Source organism: Carlito syrichta, unplaced genomic scaffold, assembly GCF_000164805.1.
Source record: "Carlito syrichta isolate Samal-C Ts95f unplaced genomic scaffold, Tarsius_syrichta-2.0.1 Scaffold307170, whole genome shotgun sequence".
Lineage (NCBI taxonomy): Eukaryota > Metazoa > Chordata > Mammalia > Primates > Tarsiidae > Carlito > Carlito syrichta.
In genome coordinates this window covers 1,191,575-1,210,289 of record NW_007251266.1, presented here as the reverse complement: position 1 = coordinate 1,210,289, position 18,715 = coordinate 1,191,575, and the positions used below count along the sequence as shown (strand labels likewise).

The 18,715-nt window shown below is 34.5% G+C and overlaps 1 protein-coding gene across 5 annotated transcripts in view; it reads right to left on the bottom strand.

Annotated features, from left to right (window-relative positions):
- The window catches only part of DPP10 (dipeptidyl peptidase like 10), a 579,521-nt gene that overhangs the window by 203,327 nt on the left and 357,479 nt on the right, over positions 1–18,715 (bottom strand). Inside the window, exon 7 of one of the 5 annotated variants that reach the window (XM_021715501.1) lies at positions 5,149–5,174. The exons of the other annotated variants lie outside the window; for them this stretch is intronic. Within the exon in view, the coding sequence (XP_021571176.1) occupies positions 5,149–5,174 (26 nt within the window). The remainder of the gene's footprint in view (positions 1–5,148; positions 5,175–18,715) is intronic. 5 annotated transcript variants of the gene reach the window in all.

Below are 18,715 nucleotides of genomic sequence, written 5' to 3'. Positions count from 1 at the left end.
AATATATATATACACATATATATAAAGAGATTAAGAAATATATAAGGATTGCATAAATTAAATTAAGAAATATATACATGCATATCTCCTATTGGTTCTGGTTCTGTTTCTCTGGAAAACCTAGACTAATACATGAATAAAGAAATAAGCAATATCTGTTCCCAGTTATTGGCTACCTATTATAGGCCAGGCCCCATGCTATACACTTCGCCTAACAAGTTTCTGGTTCTCAGTTTCCTCATCTATAAGTTGGTGCAACAATTATTGTACTTAAACCATATGTTTATTGGTATAATTAAATGCATGAATTCGTATAAAGTACTTGCAAGAGTGTCTGGCATAACCATGTACTCAATTAATGTTAACTTATTATTATTTTTGTTATTCACTTCTATGTTATAGATTTAAAAAAAAAACACACCAGGTCTTAAAGATAACATTTAATTTGTCTGACATCACAGTTTAGGTTTGTTATGGAGTCTGGATTTGAATCGTCATATGTGTAAGTCTTAGGGCATCTTCTTAACCTACAGCTATCATTGAACTGATATGTTTCAGAAGGACATTGAAAGTGATCTATTTTTTATAGCTAGAGAAACACTAAAATGCAATTCAATTTGACTCTGATAACTTGAAAAATTAGGCATGTCACTATTTGTTGATAAAAAAGAATGCAAATTTACAAAACTTAAGGCTGTGCAAACATGAAAGCTATCGGCTCATTCTCTTTAGAGTAACTAATGCTAGAGAATATGAGTAAAAAAGCACCGTCTTTGTCTTTCTCCAATCTCTATATGTATGCTCAAAGTTGACAGGACAGATATATCTGCATTTACTCTGACAGTATCGTATTACCCCATAGATCATCCTTGTCTTATTCATTCTATTTATCTTGGTAGCGGTGGGAAACCTTTTGGGGTGTAAACCATTCCTCACAATTAATCATCTCTTCTCTAATTCTTTGACTTAAAAATGAAAATTACATTTCTTCTTCTAATTGCTTAATAAAAATTAATTAACTTTCTACTTGGGTAAACCATTCTAGAAGATAATTCAGGACAGAAAGGGAAAGGAGGACAACACAAGGATAAAAAGGTTCAAGTTGTTTTCTTAGGAAGCTTATAATGTGATACCCTACTCTTCATTTTCAGGATCATTAATTTCCTTCCAATTTACCAACTAGAAAGTCTAATTTAGATGTCTGCTTTGATTCTTCAAATAGGGTTGAGCAAATCTATTTTGTTTTGTTTTGTTTGTTCGTTCAATCTTTTAAAATAAATTTGTGGTTTCCATTCATTTATTCTTTTAAAATAAGGCTTTGGACCTTAGTCACTACTAGACAATAAGGGGCACAGAGACAGACAGCAAGACTCAGATCCTTCCTTCAAGTTTTTGATCACCTATCAGGGAGAAACAAATATATAAATATACTTTGTAATACCACATGAATTTGCTAGGTGGTGATACAGAACAAGGTATGGGGGACTGGGGTTGTCAGGCATTTAGGGAAGACTGGAAGAGGAAATAACACTTGAGGTGAATCTTGAAAAATTAATAGAAATTCTCCCTTCCTTCCTTCCACTTTCCTTTATTTCATTTTTCTTTTGTTTATTTTCTTTTCCTCTCCTCTCCTCTTCCCTCAGGTCCTTGTCTCTCCTTTCCTTCCTCCTTCCTCTTTCCTTCCTCTTCCTCCTCCTTCTCCCACAATGCTGCTAGACATAAAGACCATTGGCAAAAGAGTATAGGCATGCTGGGAAGCAGGAAGTGTGTTCAATATTACTACAGCAGGAAATACCATGGGTAAATGAAGCGAAATAAGGCTAGGGGACTAAGTGAAAGAACTCATGTGCCATCCTAAGAACAAAAATCTGCAAACAAAAAGACTTTTTTTTTCTTAGCAGGTAGGTTATATGACGAAGTATATGAGATAGAATCACTTTGGCAGTAATAAAAATAATGCCTTAAACGATGTTGAAACTATAGTCATAATAAGCTTTGTAAGTTAGTAATTCATTTATCAAAGAATGGTAAATAAACAATCATCTTTACTAGTTGCCAAGTGCATTATCTCTCGCTCGAACCTTTGTGCCAGCACGTAGCTTTATCTTGATGCCAATTTTTCAAAATTAACTAATTGTCATGTCAAAAAAAATTACTTAGTAAAAACTGGAAGATATTCCTGAGATGATCACATTAACTAGGAAATCTTTTTGCAGCTCATGGATTCAAGCTAAAGTGATTAAAAGTCGTGAATATCTCATAACCTTTGAAAAAACACCTTGATGATAGAAATTCCATGTGGCTATGGTCTCTTGATTCAAAATGTATTCTTAAAGTGAGGCCATCAAAGAAAGAGTTGAGTATCATATGATACAGAAATTTTTTATACCAACAAATTAACACTGCCACATGAAAAATCTAGTTTACTGTATTTTAGTCTCTGTTTTCTGCCAATAAGTTCAGAAACCCATTGAACTGACATATTTTACATGCTGTTAACAAAAATGTATGTCACAGTTCTTCCATACTTGAGAAAATGTGATATTTGCCAGATAAACTTAACAGCACAAGTCTTCTTTGAAAGTATTAAAAATTAAAAGAGGATCTTATGGCTAGTTGGAAGACAAATATAAGGGAAAAAATCAGAGGAAGAATGGAGATATATTTGTTTTCTCACTATTTGAAGTAATTTGAAAGAAACACAGCAACTTGGATGGATTTAGAGCCTATAATACCCAGTGATCTATCACAGAAAAAAAGAACAAAGTTCCATATTCTCTCACTCATAAGAATGCCCTGAACATTTAGCATAATACTATAAGAAAAGGAGTGGCAGTAGTGAGATACTGCCTGGGTGGGGGTTGAGGACATATCAGTAAGGGTACCTGATTTCAAACCAGGCAAAGTGGGAACCAAAGGGATATAATACTTGTATCATATCTACTTATATACCTAATCCTGAATTGTACCTCACATCTTTAAAATAAAAAAGCACCAAACTTATGCTATAAAACAAACAAAAAACACCAAACAAACAAGAGTATATACTCTGAAAAGATGGGACAAGCTTCCATTCCGATTATATAGTTTAGGTGCAGTAGTCCCCAGTCTTTTTGGCATCAGGGACCACTTTTGCATAAGACAAATTTTACATAGACAAGATTGGGGAGAGCAGTTTCAGGCAGGATTATTTGACATTACATTTATTGTGTACTTTATCTCCAGATCCCTCACATGTATAATTCACAACAGGTTTGGCGTTCCTATGAGAGTTGAATGCTGCCACTCCTCTGACAGGAGGAGGAGCTCAGGTGGTAATGTGAGCGATGGGGAGCAACTGTAAATACTGATGAAGCTTTGCTGACTTGTCCCCCACTCACCACTTGCTGTGTGGCCTAGTTCCTAACAAGTCCCTGGACCTGTACTGTCTCATAGTCTGGGGGCTTGGGGACCCAGATATGCTGCAGAAAAAATAGCATATAGTACTTAAAAATTGACGTGGTGAAATAATGTAATATTCACTTGAATTCCCTTTGTTTTTACTATTTGAGAGAGAATATTGTTAATTCCAAAGATTATTTTTAAAATAGTCTAAAAGCAACATAATATTTTTATGAGGTAATACAAAATATTAATAGCACATGGACCAATGGCTTCCAAAAAATCATGTTCCTATATAAGACGTTTATATAGGAACATGTTGAAGGAGGAAAAAAATTGAAATATAAAAATAAGAAGATAGCAAAATTTAATCTGTAGTTTCTAAAATGTATTTTGTGAATTTAATGTTAATCATTAAATATAATATTCTTCATAATGAACACCCACCTTATTTTGTTGATTGTCACTTACTACTGTCTAATTTCATTAGAGTACCTTTGGTTGTTAGTCAACTCAGAGACAGTAACAAAAGTGTAGTTCCTCTCATTGACATTGAACATTTGACTCATTTAGGTACTAATTCATTAATCCCTTCAGGATTAAATCATTAGTACTCTCATTCTCACTGTTACACTATCCCCTTTCCCTCTTCTTTACTCAGACCACTGAATTCTCTCTAGGTTTTATTCCTTTCTTTTCAGCAACGCTGGAAAACATATTTTGAGGAGGACAATGAGAATCATGTGTGCTCACTCAGTTCATTTCCAGCACACACCTGTGCCAGTGCCTCAAGCTGGTCTCGATTACCGCTTTGCTTTCCAACTAAGTTGGTGTCTCTACTTTATTAATCTAATAAGTGTTGGCTCATTCTACCTTTGTGATGTGCTAAGGGAACAAAGATGAATGGCGAGGATCCTCTGTATGATTTCAATTACTGCTTTGCTTTCCAACTAGGTTGGAATCTCTTCTCCATTAATCTGTGAAGGCTGGCTTCACTCCACCTTCACTTTAATAGGTTCACATTACCCATCCGCCTCCCTTAGGATAACATGTAAATTAATTTGAACACCCTACGCTATACAGAGTTTCTCTGGATTACTTTTTTTAACTGACAAATAAAAATGGTGTTTTTATTGTATATAATTTTCAAACATGTATGTATTGTGGAATGGCTAAATCTAGATAATTAACATATGCCTGACCTCATAGACTTATCATTTTTTTGTGCTTAGAACACTTAAAATTTGCTCTTTTGGCAATTTTCAATAATATTATGTACTGTTATTAACTATACAACGGATCTCTTTAACTTAATCTTCTTATCTACTAAAATTTTGTATTTTTTTAATCAACATCTCTCCAATGCTCCACCCCCACTGTGCCAGCCCCTGGTAACTACCATTCCACTCTGTTTCTATGTGTTCAAAGTTTTTTAGATTTTACATATAAGGGATTGCTTTAAATGAAGGAATTCTTAGGAACACCTTCCTTTTTGCTCTGGTGAAGCCTTCTTCTGGTCCTTTAAGTAGAAAATCCTGGTAAATTAGATGGGTGAGGATCATTTGTTCTCTAGATGTACAGGTCATAGTAATAGCATAAAATAAGGTCTTCCATCTTACGACAGAATAAAAGTAATAAGAATCGTTACTGGGTTAGTCAGATCCTGTTGTGATTTTGAAAGTGTTTGTCCTTTCCAAAATTCATGTTGAAATTTAATCTTCTCGAAAACTTAGGTGTTTCCAGTGTGATAGCATTAAGATGTGAGACCTTTAGGAGATGATAAGCCATGAGAGCTGTTACCAAATTAACAGGATTTTAAAGGAGACTTCACACAGTGTTAAAGTAGCTTGCTCTGTATTGCCTTTCTGCCTTGTACCACGTGAGGACTCAGAAAAAAGTTCCTCACCAGAGACCTTGTATGAGGGAGGGTCTTCCTCCACACAAAAAAATATTTTTTGGAGGTTGGACCCCTTATAGTACATGCTTCCTCTACTAGGTGAGTGTGGTAGAAGCCCATCAGCATTAATGTACTAGAAGCTGCAACTGGTTTCAGTGCATTTTTTTTTTTTTTGGAGATTCTTTCAACACATTTGCCCATTTCATGATGGGTGATTTATGAGCACACATGCCCACAACATGCAGAGTGTTCAGCCGTTTTTGACCAAAAGCAGTATAACCCTCATGCAAACCCTCCCTATTCAGCTGATCTCTTCCCAAACAGCTTTTTTTGTTTGTTTGTTTCCTTGGATGAAAAAAAGTTCTCAGTGAAAAACGTTTTGCCAATGTGGCAGAAGCAAATCAAAAAAATGACAGAGGCACTGAAAGGCTTCAAAATTGATGAATTCAAAACCTGTTTTGAGCAGTGGAACATGCATCTCATAGGTGTATTGCATCAAATGGGATTACTTTGAAAGTGACTGAAGTTTAAACATGGAAGAATAAATACACAATTTTTAATAAATAAAAAAGGCAGTGAGAGCAAAGACGTGTGTGTGTGTGTGTGTGTGTGTGTGTGTGTGTGTGTGTGTGTGTGTGATGGAAAGAGAAATAGATATACCTATCAGTTAGAATCATGTTTGGTCCATTTAACAAAAAACAAATCATAGTGGCTTAATATATTCAGACTCTTCTATCTTTCCTGACCATGATATGTACATTTTGCATTTTTCCCAATTATTGTTGTCTCATCATTATGATATAGACAACCCTTATGTAAAAAATAAAGAGGAGAAAAATATAAAAAGTTGCCAAATGTTTCCCAGAAATCCCCAAATGATTTCTGCTTAAATAATATTGGAACATAATATGCTATACAACAAATGATTTTTGCAAAGGCGGATAAAAACTTAATGGTTTTGTTAAGGTGCTTTTTTTTTTCCATTTTGAATTAGACATATAGTCACCCTGAATAGTATAGTGTTTTATAATAAGGAACAAAGGAATATGACATTATGGTTTAGTGAGGGTAAGTTTCATATCTACAGTTTCAGGCAAATCATTACTTCTCTTCATAATCCAAATTTTTACGTGGGAATAATGAAAGATTCAGACAAAGGGATTGGAAAGTTATTTGGCATGGTGTTCAGGCAGGTGATATAAAAACGAATGTGACTGTTAGGGGTTGGGCGGCCCTGAATATCAAAGGACTCAACTGAGAGGAGTGCAGCTTCTCAGCTCCAGTTTATCATGGTCATGCAGGCATGTGTACCAGAAATTCTAATCTTTCCAAATAAATTGAAAATTACTATCTTTGTATCAAAACTCAATTTTCAATGTTGGTAACTGATACAAAATTTTTTAAACAGTGGAACAGAACAGAGTGAAACACATCTAGTGGGTGAATTTGGCCTATCAGGAAATAGTTTAAGACTTAAAAACAATATCAATTCTCAGGAAACTTTTAGGTAAAACAGTCTGTGTCCCAACTTCCTATTGATCCCATCTGAGGATACTTTTCACAGCATTGCCAAAGTGAGTATTTAAAATAACAGGCAACCAAAAGGCAAGTTCCTGTACAATTTACCTTTGAAATCTAACTTGCCACTGTAGGTTTTCCTCTGACTCGTTCACCATTGCAAAGAAACATAGAATTCAATTATGTTGTTGGATGTGTTTCTATTTCAACAGAAATAATTACATCTTTAGTGGGTATAATTTACATAAACTGCGTTAAATATGGGTACTAGTTATACTACTGCTGAATTCTACCCCATACCAGCACACCAGTGAAAAATTAAACTAACAAAATATTCCTTTCTGTAGGTTAGACATGGTTAAGTTTATATTTTCTGATTTACAATATAATGAGCCACAGTTGATGTGTAAAGTGAGACAGGATTTAGACGTGCTAAGCGGCTCAAAAGACAATAAAAATCAACAGACGTGGTTGGTAAGCTGATGGTGCCAATGACTATGACAAGGACAAGAGAACACAAAGATGAGGATAAGAAAGACATGAAGCATCTCTAAGTGAACTGCTACTATATATATATATATATATATACAAATATTCCAAACTAGACTGTTTATAACATGGCTTGACTTGTTCTGAATGGTGACAGCATTAAAAAAAAAAAATAACTGACAAAGCCTATCAGTGTCGGATATAGAGTTGGAACTCATGAGTATTTGCTAAATTAATGACTACATTTACAAAAGGAAACACCCAAGGACAGAGCAGATAGAATTTCGTGGTAACAGAATCCAAAACCTTGTGATCAGCTTTCTAAAACTATGCTGAAACCAGGTACATTTGCAAGCAAAAATTAATGCTACTAAGAGTACAAGTAAAGCTATAACCTGAAAAGGGCCTTGGAGACTAATTCTGTTGACATAATGTGATATATACCCTCTCCCCCCAGTGCCACTCAGTGTTCGGAGTTAGACACCTTACCATTTTTGCTAATCAACCACATCATGAATTCATCTTTAATCACCATTTCTAATCTCTGTGCTGAATGTGGATTTCACAATCTGCACAGGTAGATCCTTGAGCTTACAGTTCTACTCTCTCTCTTCAATTTTTTCATGCTACTACTGTTCTTTATGAGCAATCGTGTTAACTGTAAAATATGTCTTCATTCTTTAATCTCTCTATTTCAGCCAAAATAGCCAATGTCACAGTGGAGTGTCTTGAGCAATTAAGAAGAAAAATTGTGTTGAACATAACTTTGAACTTCAGAGACAAGTTGTACATACCGTAACAACTTATATAAGACTAACCCACTAAGGTCATTAATTTCACTGAATACTAATGCTGTCACACTTGCTCTTCCTATTTTTTTTTTTTATTTCTGGAGCCAAGAATGACTTTAATTAGTAAACCTGAGGAAATGAACTAAATTTAGTTTCTTTTTTTAATGCATGCAAAATAATTTAAATGACTTCATAATGTATAGGACATTACTTACCATCTTTTGATTCTTAGATCCACCAGAAATGACAGATAGGGGTCAATATGTTTAATTGAATTAATTACCAAATAAATAATTGAAGAGGTTATGTAATTTTTTTGGTATATTTTAAGTCTCCAATCAGATATATGTCTGTATTAGGGTTTTCCAGTGAAACATAACACATAGGATATATTTATTTTTACAGGAAAAATGAAATATTCAAACTAAAGGATTGAACAGTTATTTAACACAGTGTTCAGGCAGGTGATATAAAAATGAAAGTGGCTGGTGGGGATTGTGCATCCCTGAATATTGCATGTATATTTGAAAATACATAAAATGGTTGTGTGTATACACAATTGTATGTGTACGTGTGAAAGATTAAGAGAGAAAAAGAGAGAGAGAGAGAGTTTGAAAGAGAAAGAGAGGGTTAGAAAGGGAGAAGGGATGTTATGAGACTTACTTTTAAGGAATTGTATTATGCGACTGTGGAGAATTGGAGAGTCAAAAATGTGATGGGTAAGTCAGTAGGCTGGAGACTCAGAGAAGAATTGCTGAACAAGCACAAAGAAAATTGGCTGGCAAAATTCTTTCTTGCTTTAGGAAGGTCAATCTTTCTTCTGATAAGACCTCCAACTAATCGGTTGAGAACCACTTCCATTATGAAGGGTTATCTTTACTCAGAATCCACTAATTTAAATATTAATATCATCCCAAAAAAGCATAGTCACAGAACCTTCATAATAATGTTTGACCAATTATCTGGGCACTGTGGCTAGCAAAGCTGACACACAAAATTAACCATCACAGTGTTTTATGTTAAATATCATTACATTGTATTTATGAGGCATTGCCACATTTCTATTTAAATTGGTTTCCATTTTGAACACAGAAGGCATATTTTGGTGATTAGAGTTACAGTAATGTGTAACATGCAAATAATATATTTGTAATTCTGTTATCTAACCACTGAAAATCCAATGGCTTGAAAATCAATGCCTTATTCACCCTTTCTGTTAGTGTTAATGAAGGTTTTTAAAAAAATTATCAACTTAAATTTTTCATAAGCTTCCTGTTTATTCCTCCAGTTTCTTAAGGAGAAAGTTGCTTCCAAGACCAACTATTAAGATCTGTTCCATTATTTCAGGCTGTGTGACTGAAAGAATGATACTTCCTAATATTATGAGAGATGAAATAACATAAACAGGTTATCTTTGGAGTCATCAGTATCCCATAATTTCCCTGAATCTTACCATCCACTGAACTATCATATACAATTAGTCCTCCACCATCAATTTATTCAGCATGTGCACTGAAACTTGTATATGACAGGGATCATAAGGCAAAGACATTAATTTTATTGAAATTGCACTTTAATAGTAAAAAACTAATAATATGCATACAAACTAGTAAGTAAATAAATTCAGATAGTGATAAATGGTATTAAAAATAAACAGGATAATTGATATTAAGTGTTGGGCTAATTGATTTAGGAGTGTAAGGAGGACTTTCTGAAGAGGTTGTATTGAAACTTAATGAGAAGACCAAGCAAAAAGATGGAAATTATCTGGGCATGTATGGGGACTAGAAAGCAAATCTGTGATGCTGAAATAAAGATTTAAGTAGATGTATCTGGAAAATTGGGTGTGGACAAATCAGGTAGGGCCACGAGGCCATGGCAAACTTGGGCTGATTCTGCTATTATTGCAGGGAAATGACAGGCTCTGAAAGACTTTGAGTAGATAATGGACCCTTGTGGAAGCAGACAGGACATAGGCAGATCATTAGGAAACAGTTGTAACAAGCCAGTGATAGATGATGGCTTGGGCTAGAAGATATAGTGAAAAGAAGCCACCAGATTTGGGATATCGGAGCCAGTGCAATTGTTACTGATGCAGGAGTGTTTCCCTGTGTGTACATCAAATAATGCATATTATTCTCATATTTTCAAAGTTATTTTCCAATTTCTATCCTCTTAGCTCTAACAAGAATTCAGCAAAATATAGGAGGAATAAAAGCTATTTGTTGAATAGAGAGCTAGCAGAACAAAATTAACATTGAGAAATTGAAACTTTGTACTTTATACTGTCATCCCTGTGTAATGACTAGCCCTTGCAGAAACATCTTTGAGACAGAAAAATGTGCAACTTTCCAAGGGAACCCAAACCACTGGGGCCAAGTCTGATTGTTAAAAGGGACCTCATGATCTGGCAGTCTTGGTAAGGCTTCCCAGCAAAGCCTCACTTAGAATGCAAGGATTCCACATCACATTTTCCTGCCACAGCTAGCCTTACCTTTACAATTGCAACTTGATCCCATAGTTCTCACTCATACTCATCTATTACTTCAAAAACAGTTAAATAGCGTGGTTAAATGGGTCCGCAGTATTGCTCCCAAGAAAGTAGACAAAGAAAGTTAGGTTTTTAACTATAAAGTTAATATCACATAAACAAGTCAGAGATTTTTTTTTCTGAGAAGAAAGTTTAATACTTCATATGTTAAAGAGACATAAAGATGGGAAAGGTCACAGTCATTGTACATGTTGGGTCCACAGAGAAGAAGAAGAAGATGGGATAGGACACAGAGAACGTGTGAAGATCTCATTTTTCTTTGGAGTGATTCTTCTGGGCTCTGCCTTCTTCCATTATTAGTTCTCTTATTTTGGGAGATCTTGGCCTCCAGGACTTTTTTTAGAAATCCACACAGACTTATCTTAACAGGAGAGACTAGTATTACTTTTCCTTCCCTGAGGGGTCTCACTGATGAATGTTTAGCAAGCATGTCAGTAATTCTGCAAGCCTAAACCCTTTTACCCGATTCAACACTCAAAGGACGCACTTTAGAGCCAAGCAGACCTAAATTAGAGTATGGCCCAGTCACTTAGTAGATATGTGATACGAATAATTTATTTGCCATCTCTGGCCTCAATTTTCTCTTTTCTTAAAAAATCGTAAAAATCTATTCTAAGTCAGTTTCTTTATTTATTTATTCTTCCACTTCTGTCTCTCTAATTTGGTCTTTAGTCTCAGTGCTGAATCTAATCGGTAAATGCCTGATATAAGCTAGGCATGAATCTGCCAGTCTGTGAATCATAAGTTTCCAAACTAGACAGCACAGAAGCACCACCTGATAACTTTGCTCAAAATGCAGAGTCCTGGATCAAAACTCTAGAGATTCTGATTTTATGTCTGCAAGGAGTTTCCAGAAACCTACATTTTTTAACAAGCGCCTCAAAAGTTACTGAAATTTAGTTTTTGCTCATTATATTTAGGGAACAAAGAAAACTACCACAAATGTGAGTTTCTTTCATCTATGATCATTTGCCATTTAAGGGTAAGGGTAAGTGTTGCTTCACTTTGGCTCTTAGCATAAATCTTCTGACCCTTGTTCTCTGATATACTAATCTGACATATAACAACAGGATTGGGTCATTTGGGTCATTTGTCTTTTTTTTTTTTTTGTCTTCCTTCTTCTGGGTGAAAGATTCTTAGAATACTATAACTGTCTTATTTCCCTGTTACTGCTATTTGCCTCTGTCTTCCTAGTTTACTGAGAGCTTTAGACTCTAATGTCGACTTTCTAATCATCCTAAGTCATATGGACATTACCAGCTTCTCACTAGAATACCTGAGTTATAGAGCATCAAGCTAATACTGGGTTTTACGTTTCCCAAATACCCTTTCCTGATACTTCTAGGTCAGAGTTGACCAAAGGAGAAAATTTTTGTTAGAGATGGAAGGTAAAAGAGAGACAGAAGCTTCTACTTTCAGAAGGTTTTCATAATATAAGATAATTAAGATACAATGAGAGGCAGACATGAAAATACCCAGCAAGTCCTAGTATATCTTCATTCTCCTCTGAATTCAGTCCATCTTTCCAGCTGCTGGCTGGACTGACCAATGGTGGCCCCTGACCTACCACTGGGCGCTTAGTTGTAGACTCACAGTGGTGGCAGCTGCCAAAAGCAATGTTTTTTACAGGTCTTGCTCAAGTTCCCCCTTTAGAGTTCCACTTTCACAGTAGGATGTACTTCCCTTCTTGCATTTCCCTGCAAGTTCTACCTTGTCGACCTGAGTCAGTTCTTCAGAAAAACTGGCTAGTGATTCTTTCTCTGATCACCCTAATCTCCCCTAAACACTTTTGCTTCATTGAATGCTTCCACGGAATAATTCCTATAATAAATCTCTATGCCCACAATGCTTTAATTAGCTCTGTTTTGTTGATAGAAATCAGATGGATACACTCACTAAACAAACTCAACTCACAGTCCAGGCTCTTCACATTTGACGGTCCAAAGAATAGCAAAGACTTAAAGGAGAACACAATAATATAATTGAGATCGAACCTATTTTGCTTTTGAGTAGTGTGCATGTTATTTTAGTGACTTATGGGGTAAATACACATACTATCTCAGGCATTCCTATTTTCCCCCAAAAAATCAGTATTAGTATTTTAGTCACTAAATCTTTATATGACATTTTGGCCTAGAATCCAAGATGTGAGATTAAAAAAAGCCAATTTCTTTTTCCTGAAAGAATCCAGTTTGCAAGCACTTGGATCCAGCCTTAGAGATAATGCCAAAGTTGATTGAAATGTATAGATGAAGGAGATATTACCATTGCAAATTGTGTTAACCTTATTACTGCTTGGTTGGCCATCACCAAAAGAGTTCAGCCTTCCAGATTGCAATCATATATAACACTAGAGAATTAAATCACCCATTGCCAATCTTGCAAGCACAGTTTTAGTAAGTATACACTTGGAATTCTAAGTAAGTTTTGACTGAACAAGAAATGTGCAATCAACTGATAGATTTCAAAGTCCCATGATGCTTTTCTTTCCAAAGAATCACAAGGCAGTACCCATTAAAATTAGGCAGAACCACAGATGCATATAAAACTGCATAAATCTAGAGTTTTCTCAAATTCTGTTCAGAGGGAGAGTGGTCTTTGCGTTTCAAAGATTTTATTAACCCTCTGAGTCAATGCCCTAGAGTGAATCTTAACATGAAATCAAATTTCTGGCTATCACTCTACAAGGTAACCACTTACTCCCATGATTCAAAGCTTTTACTCATAACTTATATTTGAATTATACTAAGTAAATATGATATCTGCAATAGTTACAACAGTTGTACTAGAGTTCATAGAGTGGTAATATCCAGTTTTAAGTGGCCTTCACAGAAGTTTGTCTTGACTATCATCACCACCATTTATGTCCATCACTGAGACATAGGCCTCCATCAGGTCATATGGGCCTCCCTCCCCTGAGAAAAGGGTAATTTAATCAAGCCATACGCCAATAACACATTATATTTTGGGACTGACTACTAAATTCAATACTTTTAGTGTTAATTTGCATAAATTAGTCTTTATTTATAGTGCAGAACTGCTAAGTTTCCCTTTGCTCTTGGAAATTCTCTCCTAACAATATATTGCATTGGTTCTTTTAAACTCCTCAGTCTTTATTTTGTCACTGTTACCCATGCTTCCTCTATCACCTGCATTGCATTTTTCATATACTTGGAAGCTCAATTTTCTGCCTCTTGTTTTGTTCCATTTTCTCCTCTATCTTTGAATGTTTCTGCTTTATGTCTATTCTTTTAGTGATTATTCTAATTCAACTGTATAATTTAAGAATAATGAACATACTCACTTCTCAAATCATACAAAGACCATTAGTATATATTACTTAACTCACATTCCTATTGATCTATTTGATTTTGTGACTTTTTAAAAATATTTTTCCCTTCACAATATTTCAAACAATTACTAATTTGTACAGTCATGCTTTGCTTAGATTTAACCACATATTTACAAATATAATTTTTCATAATTTTTTATTGTATCTCTGCTTTGTATAACTGGTACTATTTTCTTTTATTTAAATTATACCTGCAACATTTATTTTATTGAGCACTTTCTTTTGGTTTATCTCAGTTTGAATGTTTACAAATATCTTTATTTCATTCTTGCTCATGAAAGATGTATTTGCCTGGGTATATAATTTTAAGCTATTTCAACTCACTAAAGTTATTATTCCATTGTATTTAGGTTTCTCATTGTTGTTGCTAAGAGGTCTGTTTAAATTGCTCATCTTCTGTAGTCTGTCTTTTCTTCAGAATCTTTTAAGATTCCATTTTCTTTTATATCTGCAATTTTATTATAATATAGAATATGAATAGAAATCTGTCTCCCTCTTTGTGTTATTTCTCTATAATAATGGCTATGTTTTTCACATTCAGCTATGTTGTAAGTTAATGACTTTTATCTTAAAAACTTCAAACTGGAATAAAAGTTGAAAGAACAGTACAATAAAGACCAGGATAATTCTCACTTAGAATCACCAGCTCTTAACATCTTGCCATAGCTACTTCATATCTCTTGCTAAACACACCTAAAGAAAGCTGTTTTGTCAAATTACCTAAAGTACATTGCCTAATCATAATATGTCAGCATGCATTTCCCAATAGCATAAGACAACACCATTACCATACCTGAGAAGAATCAACATTAATTTAATAACATCATTCAACATACAACCTATATTCAAATTTCACCAGTAGTCATATAATTGTTTTTTATACCCATTTTTAATCTATGATGCAAGTTCATACATTGCATTTGACTGCTATGTCTCTCTGTTTTACCTAATTTAAGATATTTTATCTACTTTTCCCTACTTTTCATCATTAAATTGTTTGAATTAGCATTAAAATATTAAATCTTTTGAAAAGTCCATGTCATCTGTCTTGTAAAGCATCCCACATTATAGACTTGTCTTTTTCTTTGTGATTAAATTCAGGGCAACATTTATTTATAAGAATACCACAGAGCTGGTGCAACATCTCCCATTGCGTTTCATCAGAAGACACAAAAATTTAGGCTTCAGATCACCAGTAATGCCAAATGTAACCACTTGGTTAAGATAATCACTGTACAATCTTTTCACTAGAAAGGCACATATTGCACTTTTATGAGTAATACTTATGATGATATAAAACATATGAATATCTTATCATTAAGCATTTTCACTCAATGACTTTAGAATTCATTGATAATCCTTTCCTTGATGAATCATAATATTAGGACATAAAAATCAAGACTTCTTCTAGTCTATCATCCGAGCCATATTTATTAGATATTTTAAAACCTAAACTTAAGGTCTAAAATGATGTGCTGACTGGAAATATGGTAAAAAGGAGAGCCTCCAACAGCCTAACCACAGGTTTATCTTCCTACTTGGTGCCTCTCCAAACAATCCTTATTAAATGGAAGAGGTGCTATTACTGTTTATCACTTAGTAATGGGCTTCAGTTCCCTGCAAGCTTGTAGAACTACAAGGGGAGACCCCCAAAATCTGGAATTATTTTTGGAGGACAGGCCTTTGTAGTGCAGGTTTGCTTCACTAGGTAAGTGTTCTAAGAACCCATGGGCAGCAGAGTAGCCAGCTATCATTGTTGTGAGAGACTGCGTTCAACTTCAGTGAGTTTCTTTTTCTGGAAATTCTTTCCACATGCTTGCTCATTTAATGATGGATGATTTAGGAGCGCACCTGCCCATACTGCGCTGTTAGGCAATTTTTGACCCAAAAATGGCATGACCCCCATGGCCCTACCCGTTCCATTCACCCAGTCTTGCCCCAGTGACTTTTTTTGTTTCCCCAGATTAAAAAAGTCCTCAAAGGTGGCGGGCTTGGTGGCTCATCCTATAATCCCACGCCTTTGGGAGGCTGAGGTGAGTGGATTGCCTGAGCCCGCGGGTTCGAGACCTGACTGGGCAGCGAGACCTCATCTCTATAATTAAAAAAAAATCAAAAAATCAGCCGGGCGTGGTAGCACATGCCTGTAATTCCGGCTACTCGGAAGGCTGAGGCGGAAGGATCGCCGGAGTCCAGCAGGTCGAGGCTGCGGTGGCCGGGAGCAGCCACTGCACTCCAGTCTGGGCGACAGAGTGAGACTCCAACTCAAAAAAAAAAAAAAAGTCCTCAAAGGAAAACATTTTGCTGATGTGGGAAAGAGAAAACAAAAAACAGCAGGAGTACTAAAAGGCATCAAAATTGATGGTTCAAAAACTATTTTGAGTAGTTGAAAAAGCATCTTGATAGGTGTGTTGTATCAAACAAAGAATACTTCAAAGGTGACTCAAATTCAAACATGTAGGAAAAAATTCACAACTTTTGTATAAATAAATTCTTGGTTTTGTCTTTTTGTTGTTGTTTGGTCTCCCCTCATATTTAAACAAACCAATCTTATCTTCCATGGTTACCATGGGCCACCCACCCCCTTGATTTGATAAAATTTGCCTTCTCTAGCTACTGGTTATTCACTGTGTTCTCAAGTATAACTTGTATATGACCCTGTCATATATGAGTGATGCTCCCCTTCCCAAGGCTGTGAGTATATGCTTGTGTGTCATATGTGAGTATGTATGAGTACAAACTGTTGATGATCTCATCTGTCCGTTGTCAAGTTCATGTCCTGTTATCTCCATAACCATAGGATAGGAATCCCTCTCTCACCAACAGAACAAATAGGCGGATAAAATTACATAATCACATTGATATAATTAAACCCCCCTTCTTTTTTATCTTTATTTTTTTCTCTTGTGTCATACAGTCCATGTGTATATGAACTCATGGATTTTTTTTAAAAAATTCAACAGGTTATTCCATGTTTTTCACTGATGCTACGTAACTGAAACTTGGTCAATAAATTCCCTATTCGCAGTTTCTCTTCCCTTTCAACCCTATCCTATGAATCACTGAGCTTGCCATTGCTTTCCGGCATCATCCAATTTGCTTTTCCATGGTTCAGACCTGAAGTCAGCCATTTGAGCTTCCCAGTTTTCAATGTGTTTGGCGAATGACATTTAGAAATCAAGGTCTGGTCATTACACGCACAAACAGGTGGCATGTTATCCTTGAATCAAGAGGAAAAATTAATATTGGAGCATATAATAATCAGATGAATTCAAGATGGATGAAAACGTGCTTGTAGTTGTCTTAAAAATGTGTGTACATGTGTCTACATGCAATGTAGTTATCTCGATATTCCTAAATAAAACCCGATGCTATAGCATTTTTCTACACTGTATTCATTCCATATTTGAATCTCTTTCTCCCATCTATATTTATGAATCTACCCAATTTTTTTTCTTTTCTACAATACATATATAAAACAGTTTCAAAATGAACACATCAATACAACTATTAACAAATAAAACAACTACCAAGAGTTAATGATATATTTACAGTTTTATATTTCAAAATGCATATTTCTAAGCATATATGTCACAAATAATATTCTATAAATTAAAAATCTTAGTAAATAGTCAATTAATTTGTGATAATTACTAAATTAATTAATTGAGTAAAGTTACTTATTATTTTGCCAGCACATTGGTTAATCTGATCTTCAGTTAAGATCATGTATGTCAGTTTGATGCAATTGTTTTTTTATTCTTTTTATTTTAATTTTGATTTCTGATTATATAGAATATTTTCATAATTCAAATGTCAACTATATTCACAGGGATTTTCAAAGAACTCAGATTCCCACTTCTATTGCCTTTATACCATTTTTATCTACTCTACATAAGTAACAATGTTTTAGTTTCTGTTTATGTTTCCTGTTTCTTTTTGCCAAAAAAATGTAAAGACTGACAGATAGAAAGACGGATAAATAGATACACAGACAGAGATAGAAATATATCAAGAAAGAGAAAAAAAGCATATATTCCTATTTTCTCTCATTTGTTAAACAGAAGATAACATACTATAATCACTATTTAACGTATATGTTAGTAATCACTTCAGATCAGTCACATAAAACTTTCTTCATTTTTATCACAGCCAAATACCATTCCACTGAGTAGTTGTACATAAACTATTTAATGAGCACCTTATACAGTTTCTAGTATTTTACAAGTATGCCACAGTTTGAAACTTTGGGTATATGTTGTTTTTATGTGCAGATAAATATTTTTATGTTAAATTCCTAAACATTAAGTTGTCATAACAAAAATATTAATGGAAGATTTAAACAAAAATTTTCAGCTATATATTTTTTGTAAGTAATTTTCAAATCTACATGACTGTCCTTAATGTCTTAATCCTTTTATCAGCAACTGTTATCAACTATTAAATTTTCTTGAACACATTAACATTTATCTTATTCTTCAGAATGGAGTAACTACAACTGAATCTAACACTCTAATAATGAAGTGCATATTTGAATATGGCAATAATTCCCATTGTTGTAGATATTTTATATCTGTTTGGTCTGGCTATTGTTATATTGGACTGTTTTTGTCAGAAGTATCTCCTTATTACACTATTATCTCTTATTTACCAACTACAGTCATTTTAAGTCCTTAAGTCTTTTCCACGCTTGTATTTCATAGACTTGTGAGATGGTATTTTTTTTTTTTTTTTTTTTT